General features: G+C 37.7%; 2 protein-coding genes and 2 non-coding genes across 4 annotated transcripts; 1 reads left to right on the top strand and 3 right to left on the bottom strand.

Annotated features, from left to right (window-relative positions):
* Positions 1–2240: 2240 nt before the first annotated feature.
* Positions 2241–2314, bottom strand: Trnan-guu (transfer RNA asparagine (anticodon GUU)). Its single transcript has one exon. It is a non-coding gene; the product is annotated as a tRNA-Asn (tRNA).
* A 1893-nt stretch (positions 2315–4207) lies between these two features.
* Positions 4208–5740, bottom strand: LOC145498623 (beta-1,3-galactosyltransferase 5-like). Its single transcript, XM_081478521.1, has one exon. It carries the CDS (start codon positions 5366–5368, stop codon positions 4208–4210), a length of 1161 nt encoding a protein of 386 aa, XP_081334647.1. The 5' UTR covers positions 5369–5740.
* A 2982-nt stretch (positions 5741–8722) lies between these two features.
* Trnap-ugg (transfer RNA proline (anticodon UGG)) lies at positions 8723–8794 on the top strand. Its single transcript has one exon. It is a non-coding gene; the product is annotated as a tRNA-Pro (tRNA).
* An 850-nt stretch (positions 8795–9644) lies between these two features.
* On the bottom strand, positions 9645–23912 carry LOC145497172 (galanin receptor type 1-like). The gene is made up of 3 exons (XM_081476976.1): positions 22766–23912; positions 12276–12797; positions 9645–11739 (listed from the first exon to the last, which is right to left on the bottom strand). The coding sequence occupies exons 2-3, from the start codon at positions 12608–12610 to the stop codon at positions 10980–10982; spliced, it is 1095 nt and encodes a 364-aa protein (XP_081333102.1). The 5' UTR covers positions 12611–12797; positions 22766–23912; the 3' UTR covers positions 9645–10979.
* Positions 23913–24884: the final 972 nt, after the last annotated feature.

The raw sequence follows: 24884 nt of genomic DNA on the forward strand, positions 1-24884 counted from the left end.
AGTGGTCGGGTTTGGAAGACACAAAAGCATGGACCAGGATCTTGGTGGTTTTCGTAGATAAGAATTTCCTTATCCGGGAGATGTTGCGCAGATGATAAGAGGCTGATTTACAAATAGAACTGATATGCGGAAGCATAGTCATGGTACTGTCAAATATCACACCGATGTTTCTAGCAAATTGAGATGGCTCAATTATGTCTTGACCAAAACGGATTGGTGGTAGAGACTGCTACGGGTTGTGTTTCGAGTATAGATAAAGAAGTTCCGTCTTGTCCTTATTCAGTTTTAGCTTGTTAAGAGACATCCACTTGTCAAGATCAGACAAACATTCCTCAATTTTTCCAACTGCATTAGTTAATTCGACGTCGTTGTTTGTTGAAAAAGAGATATATAACTGAGTGTCGTCAGCGTAGAAGTGAAATTGTATTTCGTGGTACCGTAGAATGTCAGCCAGTGGTGCAGTATAAAGTAAGTACAGGATAGGCCCTAGGACCGAACCTTGGGGGACTCCACATTTAAGCTCACGAGACTGTGATTTTTTTCCATCGATTAAGGTAAATTGTGTGCGGTTTGTAAGATAGGAACGAAACCATTCAAGGGCAGTGCCACAGATTGAAAACTTGGATTTCAGTCTTGTTAGAAGAATGTCGTGATCAACAGTGTCAAAAGCAGCAGATAGATCAAGTAGCAGGAGTATAACACAGTGACGATCGTCAATGGCACACAAAATATCATTGTGTACACGTACAAGAGCGGTTTCACAGCTATGAAATCGCTTGTAGGCTGACTGTAGCGGTTCATTAAGTTGGTTGGATTCCAAGTAGTCCTGAAGACGTACTGCAACAACTTTTTCGATGATTTTTGAAATGTCCTTGAGATTTGAGATAGACCTATAATTATTAAGGATTTCGTGGTCCAAGGATGGTTTCTTGAGTAGTGGCAGTAAGACGGCGGTTTTTAGTGAAGGAGGCACATATCCAGATTCCAGGGACAAGTTTACAATCCTGCAAAGCGTAGGTAGAAGCATGTCAAAATTTTCTTTTAACAAGACGGCAGGCTGAGGGTCCAGGCTACAAGACTTAGACACAACAGTGCGTGCAACTTCCGAAAGTTCAACGATTGAAGTAGGTGAGAAGGCAGTTAACTGACAGTCAAGCGTTAATTTGTCCAAAGTACAGAAGAGATCAGGCATTTCGGCAGCTTCCAGTTTACATCTTATATTGATAATTTTATTTTCGAAGAAAGTGATAAAATTATTGGCAAGTTCCGTAGCCGAGGACGAGACTTTAGACGTTTCACTGTGCTGCGTCGCCCTCTCGATCCAGAAAGAGAAAATGGACCAAGCAGTTGTAAGCTCCTGAAATTCAAACTGCCAACTAGATGATACAGTTTGTATTGTTACTAGGAGTTCATCGTTCCAGATTTTTGGTAAATCATTTGCATTTAGGAAGTTTCAGTCGGCATACATTTATCGATAAAAATAGATAACAATACAAACTGAACCTACTAGATTCTCAAGCTGTTTCTTAACCCGAACAGTCTCCTCATACAATTACCTCTGGTAATACACTTTGCACTGTTTTTAGTAATATAAGCTTAATGTGGCAGTGACTATTTGTTGTATATTTTTTGTTGTTTCTGTGTTCTTGTTGGCAATGTTATGTCATATTTCTTTATAGATTTACTGTAAGAAATAGTGCAAAACAATAAAAAAATCTAAAAAAAAATCTGAAATCTGAAAGCTTCTTGTTTCTTAAGATAATCTGTTCAGTTTGGAGAGTTTCTCTTTTCTTAAGAAGATTCCAGTATGGATTATCTAGGCACTGATAATTCAAAACTGGTGGGAGTGGAGGAGAGGGCCTGGAGCTCATTTCAGCGGTTCGACCGGGGTGAAGGAGTGAACAAGTAAAACTAGGCCATGGTTTGTTCTCTGTAAGGCTATGACACTGTTTCAAGGAGAAGAATAAAATATGATTAAAATTAATTATGGTCATCGGGAATTGCGTGGCCTTTACGTTGGTTTACAAAAGCTGATTAATCAAAGATCCTTGAAATGAGCAATGCCAATTTAACTAAGGATAAAAACATAAGTTTGTTGCGTTTACAGCGCAAATTTATAAATGACAACAATAAAATATGAACAAATGCAGCATTTTTGCAAGTGTTGTACGTGCTGTATCCTCCTCGCTTGTGTAGTAAGTGATCACAAAGCAAAAAAACGAAAAAAAAGAAAATTAAAACGTCCCCGGGTGGGCTTGAACCACCAACCTTTCGGTTAACAGCCGAACGCGCTAACCGATTGCGCCACGAAGACTTCTTGAATATGGCAGTCTGTTACAATTTTAGCTATTGAGAAATTGCTTATCTTCCCGAAAAGTTCACTTGCTGTTGGAGCTGTACCTGAACGGTTTAACCCCCGAGGACACAACAGCAGAGTTGCATTGTCAGACCGCCTTAGACATCACAGAACAGGTGTTATATCACCGGCTAATCGAAGGAGTAAAACAAGGCCTTTGTCTTTTGTATCTCTAGCCTGTTGATCTAGTGGCATGATTTTCACCTGGGTTGATCTCCGGACAGGTCCACGAATCTTTCGGTGGAACAATGAACAATCTTTCAAAACAGAAGCAGAATGTCACATTTTGTAAGTTTCTGAATAAGAGACCATCATCGTATTCTCGGTACTGGACTGGAACAAGCTTGCAATGGAGGCTCATGTAGGCCCTGCATTAGCCTCAGCTGTACCAGACGTGAACATTGAGCGGCTGTGCTCGACCCTTGGGTTCAACCCCAGTAAGTAATTATAAGATCGTTGACGCTTCAGTACGGAACTAACTTATGAAGTCGCAACGAAATCTATCACTGTCAGAAATAATTGGAAACTTGTATCGGGATTGGAATCCATGTAGTGGAAACTTTAATTTTTCCCTACAGGCTTTTCTTTATAACAACTCACTAAGAGGTTCTTTTTCTTCTTAATTTCACAACCGCGGTTCTCGTGATTCAGTTTGTATTGCATCACCCAACATCTTTGCATACGAAACAACGGGTCGGTATTGTTCGCACGTCGGTCAACATGCCACTTTAAGATATGAGTGGTCGTCTTAGATTCGCTAGATTTTTACAGTTTCTGACATAAGCAATCCTATAACGTCACACATGCATAGTTATAACTTACATGGTGTGAATTACTCGAACCTCAGAGAACTGAGAAGAGATGGAAACTCTTTACAAACCACTGTAAAATTTTATTCGTAATTTATTTCTGAGGATCGAAATTTCCTCCAATTGCCAATCAAAGTCAGTGGATCAAATAAAGATGTTGTCCTCTTTTGTTACACTCGATCAATCAGTTCCTTTCGCCACGTACATGTACGTAGGTAAATATTAATATCAAAAAAACAAAACTGCCCACTACTGAAACCGCCTCCTAAACATGCATGAATTAGTTCAAGAATTTTATTGCGATAATCAATAATTTCCCAATGGACAGAACGACCATGGTAAAGTACACTCCGGTAAATGTTATACATGTCTATCCGATGCCTAAAACCAAATATTCGCCATTGATTATATTTAATTTGAAATCCTCTTGGATGTTACATCTTATTTCTGGAGAATATAATGACCATATTATTTAGACTTAACATCAGAAATATACGCACAAAAGGCGAAAAGTTATATGACTGAAAACCTTACCGAACGGACAGGAAAAAGCAATCCCTTTGGCTTTACTCTCTTTACTCATGATACATTCTATAAGAATATCGAGGCTAAAATTTGCTAAATTTTAAAAGTGCTTAAAAATAAACCCGAGGCTAAGACTTTGAAAGAATATACTTTTGTGTCGTTGAAAAATTTCAGTAACAACAGTGCTGTTACATGTTTTTATTTAAACCGCACAAACCTATTCCTATCCCCAAACGGCAAAACTAGCAGGAAAAAAATTTCAAAACCACAAGCCTTTTGTTCGATGCTAATAACATTTCTGCAAGAAGTTCTCTGGCATGTTAAGCTTGCCTGCAGTCTGGCTCTAAAATTGCTTCAACGTCATCTAGACATTAAACACTAGTCAATGATACCCCTGTAGATTCCAACACTGAAATGTAAACGATATAATCTAAGAATGTTCTCAAGAATATCGGCAGAAAAACAAGAATTTTCATCCTGGGCCAGAAAAACAACATTCTCATATGAAAATTCGCGGTCAAACTTTTTCAGTTTGTCCTGTGTCATCATGTTTCACCAGCATTGACAGTTGTTTGTTTTCTTCAGTTTTCGTACTCCTGGATTTATTGAATTCACCCTGTAGTCTTTCTTTCATCGCTAAATTAAACAGTTCTTCCAAGCAATTTATGGAGGCTCTATGGTAAACAATAGTATCCGAGAAATATTTGCACGGTCCAAACTGCAAAGAACGAAATCCTTGATGGTGTCGCACATCTGTCACTCCCAGCCTTTCCACTAATGTACCTATGTACACGTCTTCAAGCTTCAAAGGTTTCTTGGCATCAAACATTTGCACCATTTTCAGGACAAGGTCTGACGATAGCACGTAGCCCACGCCGCCACAAAAATCAGGATATCTGGTTTTATTGTACGCTTCCATGGACACTCCATACTTTCCTTGCCGATGAGGTACCGCACTCCGCCTCACGTATCCGAGATACAGCTTAGTTTTAGGTGTGTCGGGGTTTCCTAGATAGTCCATCAGTCTGTAAGGATTGACAAAGACATCGTCGTCTGTTTTCATTACAAACTGAAAGTCGCGATATTTTGCCGCCCATTCCAGACCCATTTGTGTCTTCAGTGTTAGATTTTGATAAGTGTCTCTCTGTGCTCCTCGTATTAAGTCATTGTACATCAAACTCTCAGCTTCCAAATATTCCTCCTGTATACTGTTTTTCGCTTGACCGATAAGAAACATTGTTTTCCATCTTACTTTCATCGATGGATCGCTTGCCCATGTTTTCCGAATAGCTTTCCTTCTATCAATATTGTCTGGAGCAGTTGCAACCAAAATCAGAAGGAATAATGTTTGGATGTATCGTGTACGGGATATTAAATAGGTTCGGTGTGGAAGGGTGTCTTCTTTAGCTGTTGAGAATGGAACTTCTGCAGCCGGGCTAAATGACTCTTTGTTGATGGTGAACGCAACTTCCTTTACAGCCGCCGGGCCAAACGACTGTTTCTTGATGGCGAGGGCAACGTTCTGTGGAGCATCTTGCGGTGTACCAGGTGAAATGCCGTGATGATACAAGTCGTTTTTCCGCAAAAAGGAAATGATGACTGACACGGTGAAAACGACGGAAATCAGCAGTGCAATGAAAAGCCTTGAGTTTCGTACATGTGTCACCCGCGACAGCATTCTGACTTGAATTTCGCTGTTTTAAGGATCGTCTTGTCGCGAGTGCCTGGTTCTGAAGGTTCGATCAGTAGAATCCTCGATCTTAGTTGTGCTAGATACACCAGTCAAGTGTGTTTTTTTTAACAGGTCATCTGTTTATGAGGACGTCCTAAACCATACTGATTTTGAGCCAATCAGATTCTAGAATAAATTTCAAAGAGAGGTCAATGTCACGGCAACGTCGCTCAGCCAAGAACACCAATTCTTCTTGAAAATCTTACCGTGTAAAACCAATTTTTTTTCTATGCACTCGCATAAGATACTAAAAAATGTAGCTACTGTATGCCCAGACAGCATTACTTCTTCTTGTTCAAGAAGTGCAGTGTAACTCACTTTTTTCTGTGATGGCTTTCTTTCCAGTTTTCCGGATCCTCTGTACCATAAAAACGGATTTTCATTTTATGAATGACGCGTTTGACCTTTGTTTGCCATCAAATATTGATTTTGATTCTTTTTTTTTTTAACCTTTTTAATATCTTTTGATGGATAAGTTAGTCGTTGTTGTTTGAGCTGTTTTAGGCTTTCTTTACTTGGCAAAACTACCATGCCCTATTAAATTTCTTGTTCGAAAGTATATTTCTCAGATGCAATTTATTGGCTATTGTGAAGAAATGTTTTAGACATTGAGAAGATAGGATAGGACTGGTATGGTCAAGAAATAACGATTTTAATTAAGCTTACCAGCAATTTCGTTTTAGAGACATCGTTTTAGAGAATCTAATTGATTCTTGATTACTGAGTTTGGCATAGTTTGCCAATTTCAAAAATAGATCCCAACGAGATATCCGTTACCGAGCAACTTCAACGAAACTTATCAATAAATAATCTCAGTCGCTAGAGCAAAAAGAAAAAAAGACACGAAACGAAAACGAAAACGAAATCTGATAGCGAATGAATCACTGCGAGTTTATAGACGAAAAATAACGAGGTTTTCGGCTGTAATATAGCAGAAAAGAAAATCTGAAAATAAGAAAGGTTTAGGTTCCCAAAGTTAATGACGCTGATGATGCACCAGGCCTGAGAGCCGGAAATCGAGGAATTGACGGATCTACGAAGGTGAAATAAAATTGAGTAACAATCAAACGAAACGAAAGAAAACTTGTAATGAAAGTAAAAGCCACAATTGTTATATTGCCTCACTCATATAAATAAATTGAAAGCGTACAAGTATCAGAACGACAGCTCGTGCACATAAGTTTACATAAAACGAGAACAAGCGTAATTCATTACATGATGAAAATGCTAATTTGTGATACCTGACTGTTGTCCAGTTCTAACTGAGCAATGAGTTACTAGGGGTAACAATCGTTCCTATTCCTCGATTTCTATGCTAAACTTTTCGAGGGAGTTCAATCTCACAGTTTAGCATCGTTATCACCATCGTGTGACCCACATCATATAACGTAAGTCGTAAGTTAATTATCATCAGATTTAAGGTTCCCCTATACCTTTAGAGGTGTTTCGCGCCCAAGCGATGTAGCGCGTCTGGTTTAAACCGTAGATATCTATATTCTGCGGTGATTCGATTCTCAACCAGAAGAGATCTTTTAAGTACTTTGGTGTGATAGTTGATGCATCGTTATCTTGGAACAGTCACATATCTTACGTCGCTTCCGCAGTCTGCCTTAACGGAGCTACGTCACGGTTTGCGCATATTGAAAAGTTTAGCGTCAATTTTTCAAATTCGTCGTTTGTAATCCGTCTCAATCTCCTCCATCCTTAGCCATCCTTGTTCCTTTATGGTTTATCATTATCTCTTTGGTGTTTTTCTATCTTATTAAACTGTTATTTTCAGGTTTCCTACCATTTAAAGGTAATTTTGAATGTGGCCAAAATAACTCAAAATACCATGCTGAGCTCCTTTGAATTGTTAAATAGATTTTCGTCTTTTTACGGCCCAGCTATCCCTTTGAAGATATGTTAAGTCACTAGTTTGCCTGTTTTAGATTACGTTTCCACCATATGAGGATCCTGCACTAAGAAGAATTCAGATTTTTTAGAACGGTTACAGAATAAAGCTTTGAGAATAATCTTAATGCGTCTTCAGCTACTGTTTGAAATTGTTAATAACCACCGTTGTCCTACGCAACTTCAGAGTTATATGAATTTCAGATCAGAACTTTGTGGCAGGTCATTAAGAGATAGCCGAGAAATTCGCCTGCCTAATTTAAAATCTGCTATGGGCCAATCTACATTTAAATTTGCAGCAGGAAAAGAATGGAAAAATTTACCTAAAGAATTTCGGGCTAAAGACATTAAATTTAAGAACTTTTAAGTCAAAAACATTCCAGTATTTGTTAGAGCAAGACAGAATACAGCATAAATGTAGAATTCAGTTAAGAGTTGTTTTTGTTGTAAACAAATTTTCCCTTTTAGTTTTTAATATTTTTTTATTGCTAACACTATTTGAAACATTTTTTCAACTGCACATAGGTTTATACCAGCTGTCGTTATATTTAAATTAAGCTGATCTATTTTTTGCAGTATAAATAAAGTATTCATTAATTTTTTATTTTACCTAAATCCCTATGTCAAATTTAAGTTTACAGAGCTGGCTACGAAGAATTTTGAAATAAAATGAATTGCCGAATTTTTTACGACCTCTAAATGTTAAAATCCGAATCACTTTTTGAAAGTTCCAAATCAAATTAAAGCGAATATTTTTTTTCGCTTATTTAATTTGTCCCTCAGTTTCCGGACATGAGGTGACCAACAGAAGGAAGGGAGGAATTTAAAAAGGCAAGTAGATGCCAGCTTCCCTTTGATCGATGCAATAGGAACACAGTTTGGGAAATCTTGAATAAGGTTAGCAATAGGGGGCATGTCCAGGAGTCGGCGGAGCCAGGGACATCTCTCACCAAAAGAAGGAGGAGCAACAGGCCAGACAAGACTGCTCATTTCCACGTAGGTGTTTAGTCTACTGATCATCAGAGCCGCTTTTTCCCAAAATTGGTGGCGGTCTCTTGCTGGCTCAATAAGTTTTTTGACGACTGGTGAGACCAAAAAGCTGTGGAACTTGGTATAAGGAGCGTTACAACATATATAGCGCACACGCTGATCCTACGTAATTCCTATTGAGACTCATTATTTACATGACTTATGCAGTTTCATTTTAGCTGCGCCTCGAACAACTATTTCGCTTCTCTCGTGCTCTCCCAACTTTCCTCGCGCATCCATTACTCGATATACGCACACTAAACATGAACCAATTCTTTACTTCAAAAGATTGATATTAAGATTTTAAACTGAAAATTATTTTCGCACTTCTTCCGTAGTAGGTACTGGGCGTTATGTTTAGCCTTACTAATCAACAATGGCCTGTTGGTCTAGTGGCATGATTCTCGCTTTGGGTGCGAGAGGTCCCGGGTTCGACTCCCGGACAGGCCCTTTTAGGAGGCTTCTTTTAAGATTTCCAGTTAGACCTCAAAAAGAAGAAGGGAGATTTCTATTTTAATTTCAAGACGTGTTGTTTATATTGTGTGCAAAGGAACTCCTGGCTCAATTTGATCTTAGGTTCGTCAATATTTTTGCTCAACTTTACGATGGGAAGCGACAAAACAATAGAGTGTTGTCTTGCTTTGTTATTTGTCTTTTTTATCACTACTACTTTTAAGTTAAAACAGCAATACTGGTAGAAAGAACAGTCCCTAATTACGGAACGTAAAATAATTCTCTCAGCCCAAAAAATAAAAAAAAAGTAAAATGGCAGAGGTGAGATAAAGTCTGCATCACCGAGGCGTGTGCATGGCCCACTAGGCCGACGCTTATCTCTGGCTTCAGTAACATGAAGCAACGCGGAATATGTTTACTCCCCCCCCCCCCCCCACCCCTCTCCGCTAAATAAGACGCTAGTCCATAAAGGGGTTATCACTAGCTTGCCCATGTACCCATTTGTACACCTGGGTGGAGAGAAGCACTATAAGAGTAAAGTGTCTTGCCCAAGAACACACCACAATGTCCTCGGCCAGGGTTGGAAAACAGCCTCTCAGTCCGGAGTCGAGCGCGCTAGTAACCACGACGGCGAAGGTGAGGAAAGCGTCGATTAAAAAATGATTTTATATTTTACCTACGAGTCTGGCGATACTCTATAGTTATTTACTTTGTTTATCACTGTCAAAAATATCACAAAACTAGATCTGGAACACAGTAGTAAATTTGAAATAGAAATTAATAAAATTAGCTGTCGTGGTTCACGTTCTCCAGACAATGCGGAATTTGTTCATTTCACGTTGTCGTTTTGCAGAGAACGGCAAAGAAATGTAGCAAGAATATTAATTATAACGCACATGCACAACCATTGTCGCGGTCATTAAATCATTTATTAAGTGACGTTCCCGTTCCCGTTGCGGTCGCGGTTTTCTTAAATTCCCATTATCATGAAGCCATCTAGCTATTATCATTTTTTATATTTTTATTAGCTATTATTTTATTTATATCTATAATTTACTCCTTTTTACTTTGTTTACTCTCTCTAAAACGTCTCTTAACAATAATTCAATACAAAATAAGCAATGCCTTTAAGGTACTTTAACAACTCTTAGTTATTGTAAGTTTATCTATATACACTCTTGTCATTCTTCCGCGTTTTATTTAGTATATTCCATTTTCACTTAATGCACCTGGACTGGACAAAAATGACGAATTGGTTTATTCTAACAATACATGTGGTAATTGCGACCCTGTTTCTACAAAATACTTACTTAATGCTCAAATCTAGTTCGAAATGCTCAGAGAGCAGCAAACTAATTCACTGCAGCAGTCTATTTAAGAATGCGTTTTCCATCTGAGATTGCCTAACTGAATTCTCACATGCATTTACAAGCACAACTGATTGCTTTACAATTAACTAACCCACAAGAGTACTTCATGGATTTAACATCAAGTTGTAACGGTGTATAAGATGAGTTATATCCGGATGAGCGGCGGTACGACGGCGACGCCGAGGACAACGCCTAGTTATAAAATGGAGTTTACAATATATCTTTGAATTTTTGCAATTATCTAGACCTGTTCAGCCCGCCGATCGGTCTAAAAACTTGCTCAAATTAAATATGTAACGCCTGCGATCAACTTCTACAGAAGAAAATACGAAACATTGGCCGTCGTGGCTGACGTTCTTTAAAATACAACATACCCAGAGCTTGGCACTCTCACATAAAAAGGACTGGGTAGGAGTTCTTTTCAAAATATCCGACGACCAAGGGGGACCAAGATCCTGGTTTGTGGGCGTCGCTTGAAATTTTTTTCACCCGTAAGATAGGCACCAATTCTGAGACCAAAAAATATATCAGTTGAATTTCAAATATCTTTTGCCATAGTATTTTTTTCGGCTGAATACCATAAAAGGCACCGCAAAAGTTCTTGTTGTGGACCTTTTGAGGCTGAACACCCTTAGAGGTACCAAAACCACTTTCTTAACCCCTAAAAGGTACGACGAGCACCCCCCCGTCCTTTTTGTATGGGATTTCCCCCCCTACCCTCCCCCCGGGAGATTAGGCGACTTCTGTTTGAAAAAAGACTGTTAACCTGTAGTTTTACGTTGCCTTCATCAGATGATGTTTTCGAAGTAAACTTAGTAAGAGCCTCTGTGTTTGCAGTGGCACTTAAGAATCCTGACAAAGCCTTTCCTGAACTCGTCGTTCATGCCAGCGTAAAGAATTGGGTTGACACAGCTGTTGACATAAACCATGATACTTCCAAACGTAAGAAATTTGTCCAGGTGAGGCCAGCTGGCACCTGAACCAAACTCATACCACAACCACACCACCTGATTGGGCAGAAGACAAATGGCGTAGAGAAGAACAACTGCAACCAACATCTTCACAATCTTTGTCGTTCGCTTCAGGCGCTTTTCTTCTTGGCGTGCGTTGGAAGGTTTGTTAGTCGAGGAATCTTTGGGGCACTTCTTTAACGATGTTTGAGCGTAAGCAGCAGAGGGTTGATCGCTGGAGGGCAGTTCGCTTTCTTCAGGTTCCTCGATGTACTTGTTAGAAGCATTCTTAGCTTTGTTGTAGGCGCTCTCGGAAATCCCACTGGCTTGTCGGTTTCTCGCTAAGAGCGACGCCTGCTCGCGCAGCCTTAACGCGACCATCGAATACGCAAAGCCGATGATTAAGAGAGGAAGGGCATACTGGAAGATAAACAAGCCCATGGTGTACAGTTTCACAGCAAGAGCTACGGGCCAGTCCTCTACACAGTTACCATCTTGCATCTTCAGCGCCAGTATGTAGGGCAGCACTAACAGCAGAGACATGAGCCATGTTGAGCCAATAATGATGGTTGTTTGGGTCGTAGTGAAGCGTGGTTTCCATGGGTATATCACAGCCCGGTACCTAATAAACCAAATTATCGTATTATCAGGGCTGAAATCATGGCTTCGCTATTAATACCGCACTTATATGTAATATCGACGTCTTAATCTAATTTGTCCAAAACAAATGACAGCTTGTTTTGCTAGAGAAGATGATATAAAACATAAGAATGATATTTATCTTTCTCACTAAGCGAAGGAAGGGTTAACTTTGAGGAAGTGTTGGTGATGATTAACCAATCGAAATTTGAAGCAAATAAAAAGTAAATGGCAGAAATCCCTCAGTCATTCAGAAAAATGGAGTTCAGTTAAATAGCTAAGTAAGAGTAAGAGACTTTATTTTATGAGGCTGACACGTAACAGTAACTAACATTACTGATCAACTTGTGGCCCTCTAAAAAGTACAAAAATACTATTATTTTTTCGGCAATGATATATCGAAAGGACATTTTTCCTATGATTAGTAAAAAGCTTATATTTTAAGCTCTTAAAAATGAGCACAAAATTCCTTTGGAGGTCGTTGCAAAATCGTGTTGGTCATAAAATTTCAAAACCTACCGATCGTAACTGATTGCTGCAAGAGTGGCAGCGGAGCAGTTTGTGAAGAGCGTCATAGCGGGCCACAACAGTTTACACATAGCAGCACCAAGAGGCCACACAGGGTGGGTCACTTTCAAGGCGATATCAAACGGAATGCACAGCAACGCCACCATCAGATCAGACACCGCCAGGTTCACAAGGAGAAAGTTACGTGTTGTGCGCATGCGTGGTGTCTGTGAAATTACCAGGCAGACGAGAGTGTTTCCGATCACACCACAAAGGAAGATGATGGCAAAGAAAGTGTATTCTGTTGCTTGGATACCAGTCATCGCAGTGTCGGTTAAATTTGTCATCAAGGTGTTTACAGAAGTGTGATTGCTAAGGAATACGAAACTTTATATTTACAGATAAAAATATGATGTGTTTTCTGAGGAGACTATTTCAGGAATTAAAGAGAATAGTAGTTCCTTTCGATGTCCAATGATGCTTACAAATCACTCGAATCAAATCACTCAAGCCTTACAAATCACTCGAAGGTATCTGTAAAAACAAGAGACGTAGGAATTAGTTTTCTCTAACAATTCTGATAAAGAGAAACTGGATTAAATGGAGCAATTACAGATTAATACAAATTACTTCTTTCAGAGGTTACAGGAAGTTTAGAGATATGGGAAATCATCTCTAGTTACGTAAGCATTTCAGGCAGTTCCAAAAAATAATAAAGCACATGAAAATAATTCAATTCAGTCTTTCACGGGAGTCGAACCTGTGACCTATCCGATATCGATTTGCCTTGCAAAAAAATTATCCAGTCTTAAATCAGGAAAAACAAACACATCCTACTAAGAATTATAAGAAAACCTTTTCGCTTTTTAAGTTTATCCAAATTTGAAAAAAATAGCTGTCACGTTTAAATGTAGTATCCATATTTTCCATCTATATTTTATTACGATACATTTTTTTTACTGTATTATAACTACACCTATGAACCGTTCTTCATTTCCAAGCCAATGAATAGATTTTAGACGTTGCAACGTCGACCAAGAGCTGATCGATTATTTAGCAATGAAAAATGAATAAAACTTTTTGTAACTGCACAATATCAACTACTTCCCCTCATAACCTGATTATGATTAACTTTAAATGCACTTACACTTCACTACAACACACCCACCACATTCCCACTCTAGGAAATTAAACGTGCTAAAATTCATGCGAGAGTGTGTTTTAAATGAACGAGCAACAACTCATACTTCACTGGCGATGCTATTGTCTACTTCTTTGAGTATTTTTGTGTTATTTATGTTTATTGCAATTCATGGTGCTAAAATAATCATATGCGAACACAAAATGATAAATTCTTAAATCAAAAATAATGAAAAACAGGCCAAGTAATGATCTGTAAAAGAGTCCAGGACCCCATGTAAAAACGGATCACCGAATGGATTAGAAGTACATATTGTATCTAAGTAATACTAAAAGTGTAAAAAGTTAAACTGTTTTAGCTCCTAAAACTAATTTATTTTCTTCTATTCCGTCACTCGAGACAGCAAAAGGCTTGGGGCTTCAATTTTGTGATCAACCGTTATTAATCTGGAAGTTATATTAGTATTCTCTAAGGTTTTTGCAATCTGATCTTTATTTTTTTTCTTTCTGAATTTTCGGTGGCTTCTGTCCACCCTCGTCAGAAAATTCAGAAAAGAAACAGATCGGATAGTAAAAACCTTAATTAGAGAATGTCTATCAGCGATCGCAACACTGGAAGCAGTATTTATATCCTAAACAACTTAAAAACATTTTCCAACTAAAACACCCCCCAAGTAGTCGTTAGTCATCGCATTTAGTAATACCCTGCTTTGCAATCCTGGCTTTCCACGGTTTCAAAATGTCAGTTCAATATTTTCCATGCTGCCACTTAAAATTAGTTCTGAGAAACATCGAGACTACATTCCATCTAGTTAGCGTTCTCAGGTTGGCCTTATCCTCTTCATATGTCCTTGTATTGACTTTATACTGAGCATTGATGTGCTGTAATACGAAATTCGTTTGTTGAACATTATTTGGCGTGTAAAGGCTAAGGAGAATCATCGCTCTTTTCCACGTTCAGTGTGACAGAAATGCAATATAATAAACGTGGACTTGTGCAATCCATCCACAGACAGCATACATGACAAAGCTGTCATATTCAGGAACTAATTTTGAACCAAACAGAACAACAGTATTGGATTCTCCACAGTTACCTGTGCGTCTAAACTTGGTGTAATTTCAAACGATGCACCTGTTTTTGAAACTAATAGTAAATACACTAACTATCTAAAAACTAACCATGTATGAAATTTCACTAACAAAACACACCGTATCGTGAATCTTCCTATTTACCCTTTTCTGAGCTTTTCACACGTACATAGTGATTAGCATTCAAAATTCCATTTTGTGTTGATTTGGTACCTCAACAGTTGTCTTCGCTAAAGCGACATTTCGCTGTGCATATCTTCAAAACACTGGTCATATCTTTGAAAACGTTGTGGTATTTTTAAAGACTTAAAGTCGCTAAACCCTCTCAAGATGTATGTATCTCTTAGAGCCTCGATCATGTTGTAAATTAAAAAGCCAGTTTCATCCTTATATGATATATACGTTATGTCAATCAGATGTGTCAAAATCGAATTCATTCAGATTTCTATCAAACTTTGCCATTATTGTTTTCTGAAGTAATATTAAAAGCGAGTAGTGCACAGATAAAGCTGTGCTTCTTTCATTTTCAATGTTTTTTCCGGGTTTCTTAATTGTTTTTGTAAGATTAAAACTTCCTCCATTGTGAGAAACACTTCAAGACTCCTCTTACATAATAAATTAACATTAGTAAAAGAGACAAAGCGGTCGAATTTATCACAAACAAGGTAACCGGAAAAATGAACAACATAAATTTCGAAGGCATTTCTGGTTTATATTTCAACGTAATGACAAATAAGTTATCGTAGTAAGTTAGCACTCGCGAGGAACGTTCGAGAATGTTGTGAATAGGGTTATGAGTGAGTAATGTTTTACTGCTGAAAGATTTTATGATAAAAGTTGGGGTAAAAACATTAATATAAATAATTCTAATGAGCAGATAATCAGACAGGTCAGACAGGGATACTTTTTGTCATTTTTCACATTATTTTTCAATGACAATTTGCTCTTTTATAGAATATTACGCTTTAATAATTACATCATTCGCAAAATAGTACTCAAACGTATTTCACGCAAGGTTGATAATCTCCCCTATCCCCACCCCCCCTCCGAAAAAAAAATTATTTAACAATTATTCCATGAAACCGCGTTGGATATGAAGTGATAAATAACCAACGAGCGCGTAGCGCGAGTTGGTTATGATCACTTCATATCCAACAAGGTCGAATGGAATAATTGTTTTAGTATATTCTTAATCGGGTTTTTGCCGCCGATTTTTATTTCAACAATTTTACAGAGCGGAAAATTTTTAAACTTGGCGCACTGTTTTCCATATAAGGTAAAACTCCGACTAATGGCTCATAGTCGGAGTTTTTGAGCCAATCAGAGAGCTAGAAATGCAATAGTCGGAGCTGAGAATATACTTAATATATATATATATTTGACTATGTGAGTCCAAGACTGAAGATCGCACTCGCTGTAAAACTAAAGAGAAAATAGTATTTTTGTTTTCGTTTTCTTCAGGTAAAAATGAAATTCTATAATTGCAAAGATAACGAGGTCAATAGCCCCAATTCAATTTTTTTTAAGCATTACAGTAAATAATTTACATTTTTAAGATAAAAAAAAAATGGCGTTTGACTCAGCGGAAATGAATAATCGAACACAAAAGATGCGCCGGTAGTTTCAAGCGCAGTTGCAAGGGTAAAACTCTCTCCAATCTTGTTCCAATGACCCTTCTCGTCCAGGTGCGCAGAGAAAAATAGGCCGTGGGGTGCAAGGAGACCGGCTAACTACAGCAAGTCCTTTGATGTTTGAGCCACAGGAAAATACAACCATTTATCCATGTTAAAGAGTAATTTCTTCAAACGAGAGATAAAGTTGTACAGAGCCTTGCGATGGGTTTTATCACAATTCGAGCTAGATAATTTCAAACTTTCGGAGTTTCCTCATATTGGGCACCTCGATCAGTTTTACATCAACGAAACATTGTGAGGACATGTCCATTTCGTCCAAAGGTCATTGATCTCAGATCGATCACGTTCTAAAACTGCCAATTGCAATGAAAACTATCAGTTATCAAAAATGCCTACGTGAAACATTTGCTTCAATTTTGGCACAGTAGCGGCAAGGGAAGTTAGTAGATAAAGGATTAAAAGAGATTTGCCGGTCATGGCCGGAAAAATGGTTTACTTCGCCCAATAATATTCTTGCCGTCGCATTATAATTTTGGAGTCCATAAAATGAGCATGGATTTATTAGACTTACTTTTTTTTACCTTTTTTTTAAGTCTACTTCAGCCTATAATACAAGGCAGGGAGGAAAACAATCATTGTGTCAGGTGGTAATATAATTTTCATCTATAGGACACTTGATGCATAAGTTCATCAAGGTCGGTCTTCTCTTGGTGGTTAATGGAGGTAGAAACAAAATCACCTCGTTCTGATTTCAAAAAAACAAGGGCTTTTGACTCTTCAAGGCTCGCAACCTCATCGATAGCATCTTAGTTTACTTTATCAGATTCCGAGCGCTGTTGAAAACATAGATACGTGACATAATTAAACAACAAAGTGGAAAATGGAACCCAGTCAAATCCAGAACAAATACAACTCATATCATCTGATCGGTTTACGACGTGAAGTGCCGAGTGGAATTTGTTTAAGCTGACAAAATTTAAATCTCTCTGTTAACAAACAATCTGATTCTGCGGTTATAATCGCGAATTAAAAATTCCCTGAAACTGTTTTTCAGTTGGTTTTGCTGCTTTCTCTCACCATGAAATACCACTAAAATGAAACTGGCTGTATTTTGCCGAGCCATACGATGTTTTTGATACAGCTTTCAGCATTTCCTGGCGAGTCATGCCGTGGATAGATAATATAAATTGAGTCATTTGATAGTTATCAGACTAGGACGCCCACTCCAGCACTTACTTTAAGCGGCTTATAAATGTAAATCACCTATCACAACCTTATTTCACAGAAACTCTCTTTTCCATCGAACTTAGGCGGATGTTAAACCGCCGAGCCCAATCACTTTAATCCTGTCCGCGGTCAAAGCCACTATTCCAATAATAGAAAAACTTAAATCCAAACTAAAACTTGAATATAAAACGATTTTCGCAAGTCTGAGCGGAGCCAAATTCATAGAATAATGCTGTGATGTCTTTTTACTCCTATTGTCTCGATATTGTCAGCAGGTTTACAGAAGGTTGATGCTGAAGAAAACAAAAAGCATAGCCAAAAAGGAAAAAACCGAACTCAGTTCAGCAATATGCAACATGATTAGTCGTTCTCGGCCTCTATGAACCAGTAGAGAGAGTTGCTATTATTGTCAACCAAGTATCCCCTATAATTTTTTCCTGCGAAATTAAAGTGACAAAAACACCTGTCGAACTCATGATATATTACACCACAAAATTAAATATTTTCTCCCATGCATGAATTTTTGTCCCTAGCTTTATTGTCAGTATTCAAATTTCGGCTAAGAATTATGAAGCATTTACAGACACATTTATTTTCGATGAAACTGATGCCGCTTTCTGTGTTACTCGATATTGTTTTTGTTTTACGTATTTTGAAAATATTCGAATTAATCGCTATGTCTGATGATTTGTAATATAATTTGAAACTGAGAGCGATTTTGCCTCTGCTTGTTAAAAGCCTTATATTTTGTCGTGCCATAGACTGTGCTCGGTTAACGAGTTAAAACTGATGTTTCAAGTCACATTTAGGTCCAGGTTTATCTCTCCAAGATAGACGCCTCGTAAAACAGCTAACAGTCACCTCTCCTTCAACTTTCCCCAAAGACGAAGCTTTTTAACAACGCTCCTTACTTAAAACGTCCTAATATTAACAAAACGTTAAGAGTAACATCTTGGCTGACTTGGAAATGCCCTTAACGGTAGTTTCATGGAGTTTACTGATTATTGAAGCCTGCACTTCATTCAGTAAGTTGCTCTTATGTGTTTTTCACTTAACAAAACAATAACTAACAAAGAAACACAAAAGCCCCCAAGCTTAAAGACAAGCAAAATACTTACCGGCAATCTTGAACTGTTAAAGTTACCGTTAAATGTCTCTCGATATATAATAAATGTTATTGTTAGGAAGCAAGGAGTTATGGAGTCGAGTGGACGGTATCAGAGTTTTAGCTAAAAAGCTTTCAAACCGACAGAAGCGCTCTAAACTCTTCAAAATGTAAACATTATCGTGGTTGGGCAGTTGATTTATTCCCTCAGAAGCCAATCTTATCGCCACTATCTGTTAATATTATGGAAATTGACATTACACACGTGAAGTCTGTTATCACCATGGATACAACATAGTATTTGGAAACGAAATCTCCTGGAGTCAAGATATATGGCACTTTAATTTCAACATCATCTACTGTACATCTTTGCTTAAACACGATAAGAAAGACGTCCAGGCCTTATCCAGACGTTTTATCTGCGTATTAAATATTTTCTTTGAAAGGTTCTTGAAAAAACAAAGCCATTGGAGTAGTTCATTTGGAAAATATTATAATAATTTCATTAACCATTCAACTTGCACATTTTCCATGATTGCGAGAAATAACAAAGTAAATAATTTAGCACAGTGAAACCTACTTTATGTGCTATTTGTGTGCAAGTAATATTCTACTACATAAGACAGCATGTAAATCCTTTTATTTTTTCCAAAACTAATGTTTTGAAAACGAAGAGTACAAATATATAATGCGGGTCGTTCAGCTTCGCTGAGACTGTTTCAACGCCTGCCGGTCATGTAGGTAGCGTCCCAATTGAATTAACTGGCGTATAATTGCCGCATATTTGACACCCTTGAGCATGCGAACAAACGAATAAAAAAGTGGGCTTTTTGGTTAAACTTGTCACGAAGCAAAGTTAGGAGACACAGTTGTCCCCTCGAGAAGAAAGTGCCATGGCACAATCCATGTTGTTGGAAATCGCCATGTCTCTTATAAACCCCATTACATTCACGTCTGTTATCGAGAATACGTCCGTATGACCACAAGAGGTGATTGAGGATCTTCATCTCTCAACATGATTTATAAATTTGACCTTAAGGCATCCATTACAAAAGTTACCTGCTCCTAGTCATACAGATCCGACAGGATACGTTGAAGCTAGTTCATCGATTTACCGACAATTTCGCCGCGTTTGATTTTCGAAACTTTACTTCACAAACTTGTAATCTTATCGCGTCCATTACAGAAAAAGAGCCTGATTCCAAAGATCTGATACGTTACAGATTAGCGAAGAAGTGGTTAAAAATCATTTTTGCGTATATTTAATTTTAGTATATACATACTAAGTGATCATGGTGTTTTAAGCAATCTGATTGGTTCGCTATCTCTGGCCTGAATGAACATTATTCATCTCCTACCGATTGAATAATGCATGATCCAAGCAAAAACAAAATGGCCGACGTAAACTCGCGTTTCGTCAGTGTTTCTAAATAGGAAATCCTGAGAATACACAATTTACAAGAAAATGCTTTACCAGAAAATACAACGAATTAAGGCTATGAAATTTGAAAACACTTACTGACGTTCGACTTTCGAGCAGTTTCAGGACATGTCATTGGTAATCACAGATTTCATCAATCTAAGCAGACCCGGTATTGGCAGAAATGAATGCCGCATGATTCATTGGCAGAAGCATCAAGTGCTATTCAACGAAACATCTCCTTTTCGTTTTCCAAGAAAACATTAAGGTTTCCCCAAAGTCCTGCGCACACAGTATAATTTCAGGTTGATCCTTCGCTAACGGCTCTTTCAATTTTCATTTCAAGTGAAAAAGAAAACTTAGACTTTAGATCAAGACTGGTGATTTCAACGCTGTTAAAAAATCATTTTGATAGATTGTGAGGAAGATTTCCTCGAAAGGTTACCTAGATTTGCCATGTTCGAAGATTCTTTCTCCAACTCATTAATAATTCATCAAGTTAGAACAAAGAAAATTACAACCGTGAAGAAGGTTTGGATACCCGATCTTAATTAGCATAAATTTCGACGACTTTACTTCTCCGTTTACTCCTTAGGTTTTGTTTCGATTTGAGAAGACATATCAAACGCCCGAGACAGTGTTTCATCGACTATCCAAACACCTCGAATTTCGTCAAAAATACTCCGCTGCGTGTCGTGTTTTCAACTCCCTTCTCGGTGTTTGGATATCCCGATGAAATTCTGTCTCTCGTGTTTGATATATTACGTCAATAGTTTCGCGCTTGCTTCGTGCCGTTTGCGCGTTTTCCACGCATGAATTGAGAGGTCAATTAAATCGACTTTTAATAGTTTCCTTTTCGTCTGTTGTTGAGATCACTTGGTAAGTATACACTAAAACAAATATTCTTTTCAATCTCGGTGAATAGCGGCACTGTTCACTTCGATTTCAAAGATCAAATAATTGTTAATTGTACTGATCACTTTTATGCATGCCCATTTTCGGGTGTTAACTCACTAGCAGTCCAAGCTACAATTCTGTGAAAGAACTGCAAAAAGGGTTGCAAACCGGATGAAAGTTTTAACATAATTTCCAGTGTGAAGCGAACCGTACTCATGTCAGAAAAGCAAAAAAAAAATAATAATAAAAACTCCGCCTTGAACAGCTTACAAATAATAGATCATGTATTGTGCTAGCTTTTTGGCTCTCTTTCCTAGTAGTCTGATGCCCTGAGCAACTCATACGGGTTAAGAAACAGTTTCCCTTAATTAACTTAAAAAGAAACGCAACAAATTAAAGTGGTGACTGCAGCACAATCTGTCGACTAATCTACAAGTGGTCTTCTTCAAGCTTAAAAGAAGGGAAAATATTTGTCATGAATGCCCTCAGGAAGACAAGGTAAACAAGCGAACCGGTGTCCTTTGCACAAAGATAAATGCACATTTATTGTTAAAATCCAAGGGAAGGCAAACGATTAACATGATTAATAATAAAAGTTTCCTCGTGTGATGAAACAGAAAAAGGATGATTTTCTTTTTTTTTTTTTCAAGGAACAGCACTTTCAGTCGACCGTTTTATCTGGACAAGCAGTTCGAAATAAATCTCGGTAGCAAGGAAAGTAATTTTCGTCAAAATATCGTGTTATCCAATACTTGTTATACTGCAAACACCATCCATGCTCACTTAGTTCTCACTGTATTATGGTCATCAATATTATTCTGTTTGTTATTTGGATTCCTGTGTGTGATTGCGCTTTTCAACAAAACGCTTAGCATTGATGACAGTCCTCTTAACAGTCTTTTTTTCTTTTTTTTGGCGTAAACTAAAAGTGCTGACGTGTTGACGTTAGGCCTTGGTTAGCGCTTCATATTGACGTTATCCAAAGAAAAGCTGACCTCGAGATCGCATGGCTGCATATCCTAGTTCACTAACAACATCCCTATAGAGGAAATTCCTGGCTACGTACATTTATTTAATAACACTTCATTTTACCTATTTATAACTTCTATTATTACAAACTTCAGTGCTGCTTATAAACCAGTATAAATAAGTTCGAGATTTTCCACAGATGAAATCGACTGCGTTGTGACTCACTCTCTCATATACATGCAGCACAGATGGTTAGATAAATTTGGCCAGCACATGTTTAAATGAATCCACATGTTTAAATGAATCCACACATGAGAGACGAAGATCGGCGGGTCATGGTCTCTCTGTTTGATGCATTTGTTTCAGTTTTCATAGTAAATCAAAACAGCCTTCTGATAGATTCTTTGGTTTCTGCGAAGGATCAACTTCTTATCTCTCCAAACAATGCCACGGTATCAACAAGCAACAAAGTGATGCCAATGATGGGAATCACACAGTTTGAGAAAGAGATGCCGTGATCGCAAATATGCGAAGCTTAATTCTTAGACTGAACTCACAATTACATAACGTCTGCAAGTCAATATATAGAAGTATTTTCTTTCTATTGGCACGAGACTTACTTGACTTTAATGAGTTAACGACGCAAAGTATTACCTTCCTGTATGATGTCGTTTAGCGAAATTCTTTAACATAGAATGAAATAAGTTCAAATGCTTAAGACATAAAAAATAGTTAACTAGTTCTTCCGAGAATAAGAAAAAATGAAGCTGGTGTCAACTGAACGTTTCTAATACTATTGTATTGACAACCTTCAATCGCTTATTTAATATCAGTTTTCGCAATGTATCATCTTCAGTCTATACCAAAATATATTTGTTAAGCAAAACCATTATGGTATAATCAGAGTTATCGGCCATATTGAGCCGTGAATATATTTCACTGAGTGTTACATGCAGTTAAGTTGCTTATCGCCAAACCAGCGGTATACGATGAAAGTAACTCATTTACTTGGCAAACTTACCCTTCCAAACGCAAGGCTCTCACAGAAGATTTCGTCGATTGCAGCCAATCATTCACAATGTACTGTGCGTAAAGCAAACGATTTGGATGACTGCGAGATTACAGCTGGCATTAACGTCGCAATCTTCATGCCAAGGCGAGAGAGAAGACGTGTTTTATTGCCTAATAAAATACCGATGAACGTGTGCTTCACAGCGTATTTTTATTAACGTGTCATCTTCCCTTGGGTTGGACACACCTCGTCTGGCATTTCCGAACATTCCCCACGCCCCTTGAAATCTCCCATATCACTTTAAATGTTTATTTTTCGGTAACTAAGTGATCAAAAGAGCCTTATTCAACCCTCCCTTTTACGGATCTAAACGTACTTCCAACTTTACAGAAGATTTAACTGTAATCCAGATTGCAGTGAAACTGTAAGTAGATAGCCTCGAACACGATGAAAAAACATGAAAATTTCCTTGTTGATCAACCTTTCACCCGATTTGGCAAAAAACAACCGACTCTGTAACTAACGGGATTTTCCAAAATCTCGACTAGGTGTATCAGGAGAAGGAGCTTGGGAAAGAAATATGTACTGGCAATGTAATTTTTCTTTAGTTACAAGTATAGGAAAAACAGCTTTATGGCTGGGAATAAGAGGCATGATCATACGGACAAAACGCTTTGGAAATAGCCAAAGTTCTCCAATGGAACTTGTTAAAAAATAACTTAACTTTTAATAAAGCGTTCCTTTTTCCACTGTAAGTATCAACAAAATTCCCACACGAACTGATCTGCTTTAATCAGTCACCAAGCCCTTGAATTGAAAGAGTTCAATTGGTAATGAAGTTATAAACACGTAAAATATTGTTAATCCGCTTAGAGTAACCTTTTAAATCCTTACGTCAAAGACAAAATGTCTCAATTTCTTCATATGAACTGATTGACATACGGTTATTTGCTATACAAGCTGTGTCTCTGCTGGCCTATAGATAACATGGTCTATTGGAAGGTCGATGGTTTCTCGCCTCACAACTCCAAAATGTAAGGGGATATTTGCTACGTTTTAATCTTGGGAATTTTAATCCCTTTTAAAGGATTAAGCAACAGCAACTTATACTTTTCTCGATGAGTGACTGTGAGTTGAGTTTTCATGGCGTGTTATGTATTTGTAATTGCAGTTCTCAGTGAATGAACATAACAAGGAAATGCGAGTGTTTAGTAAAATCCAATAACAAATATTAATATTTAAAAAGAATACATTAATAGTTGTGTAGGTGAAAATTATTTTCAGTAGCTTAAAAGCAAGCAGTTATATTGAACAGTTTTCACTAATCTTCTGCTTTCAAATAGTGCACATCAGTATGTAATGACAGAGATAACAGGGTACAATAATAGCAATTCATAGTACAATGATAACAATTCATTCAATGAAGAGCTTGCACTATCTGCTTGGTACTTGTTACTTGAATTTTATTCATTTTGTGTATGTCCCATGTATAATTTTTTATATATATTTTGATAAACATCTGCGCAGTATTCGGTAGCCAAACAATTTGACTGCAGATGATCCAAAGTATCTTGTGTAGAGATGGTAGCTACTGCCCTTCGAATACACTCTGGTTTTCGTCACCACGTTATTTCTACAGTGAATGGGTTTAATTATATGAATCATTTTTAACGTTGCAATGATGAATGATGGTAACCAGTCACATACTTAGCATAAACTATACTTTAAAAATAGTTAAACATCTGATATGCTGAAAAGCGATATCTGAAGACAGGCAAAGGTCACATGGAAATGATATTCCAAAACGCATACCGAATTTCCTGAAAAAATGCCTCTTTTTTTTTTTTTTTTTAATTTCCTCCTCTTTGTTCCTTTCCAAACTTAATAAACTACTGAATTAGGTTTGACAGTGTTTTTTCTAGTGTTAAAATTCCTCTTTCACTTCCTTAATGCATCATGTTTCCGACTGACGTCCAGTCCGAGGAGTGGGTGTTTGTTGTGTATGCAATTTCATGACGCTCATATGGGGGCGGCTATTTCAAACAGTTGATGCCCCCAAATACTCCAGGTTCGACTTGATATACAGCGAGGCTTAAATGTAGAGGACACGTTTATCAGAAAGCTTGTT

The sequence above is a fragment of the Orbicella franksi genome, chromosome 9 (assembly GCF_964199315.1).
Source record: "Orbicella franksi chromosome 9, jaOrbFran1.1, whole genome shotgun sequence".
NCBI classification, from domain to species: Eukaryota; Metazoa; Cnidaria; class Anthozoa; order Scleractinia; family Merulinidae; genus Orbicella; species Orbicella franksi.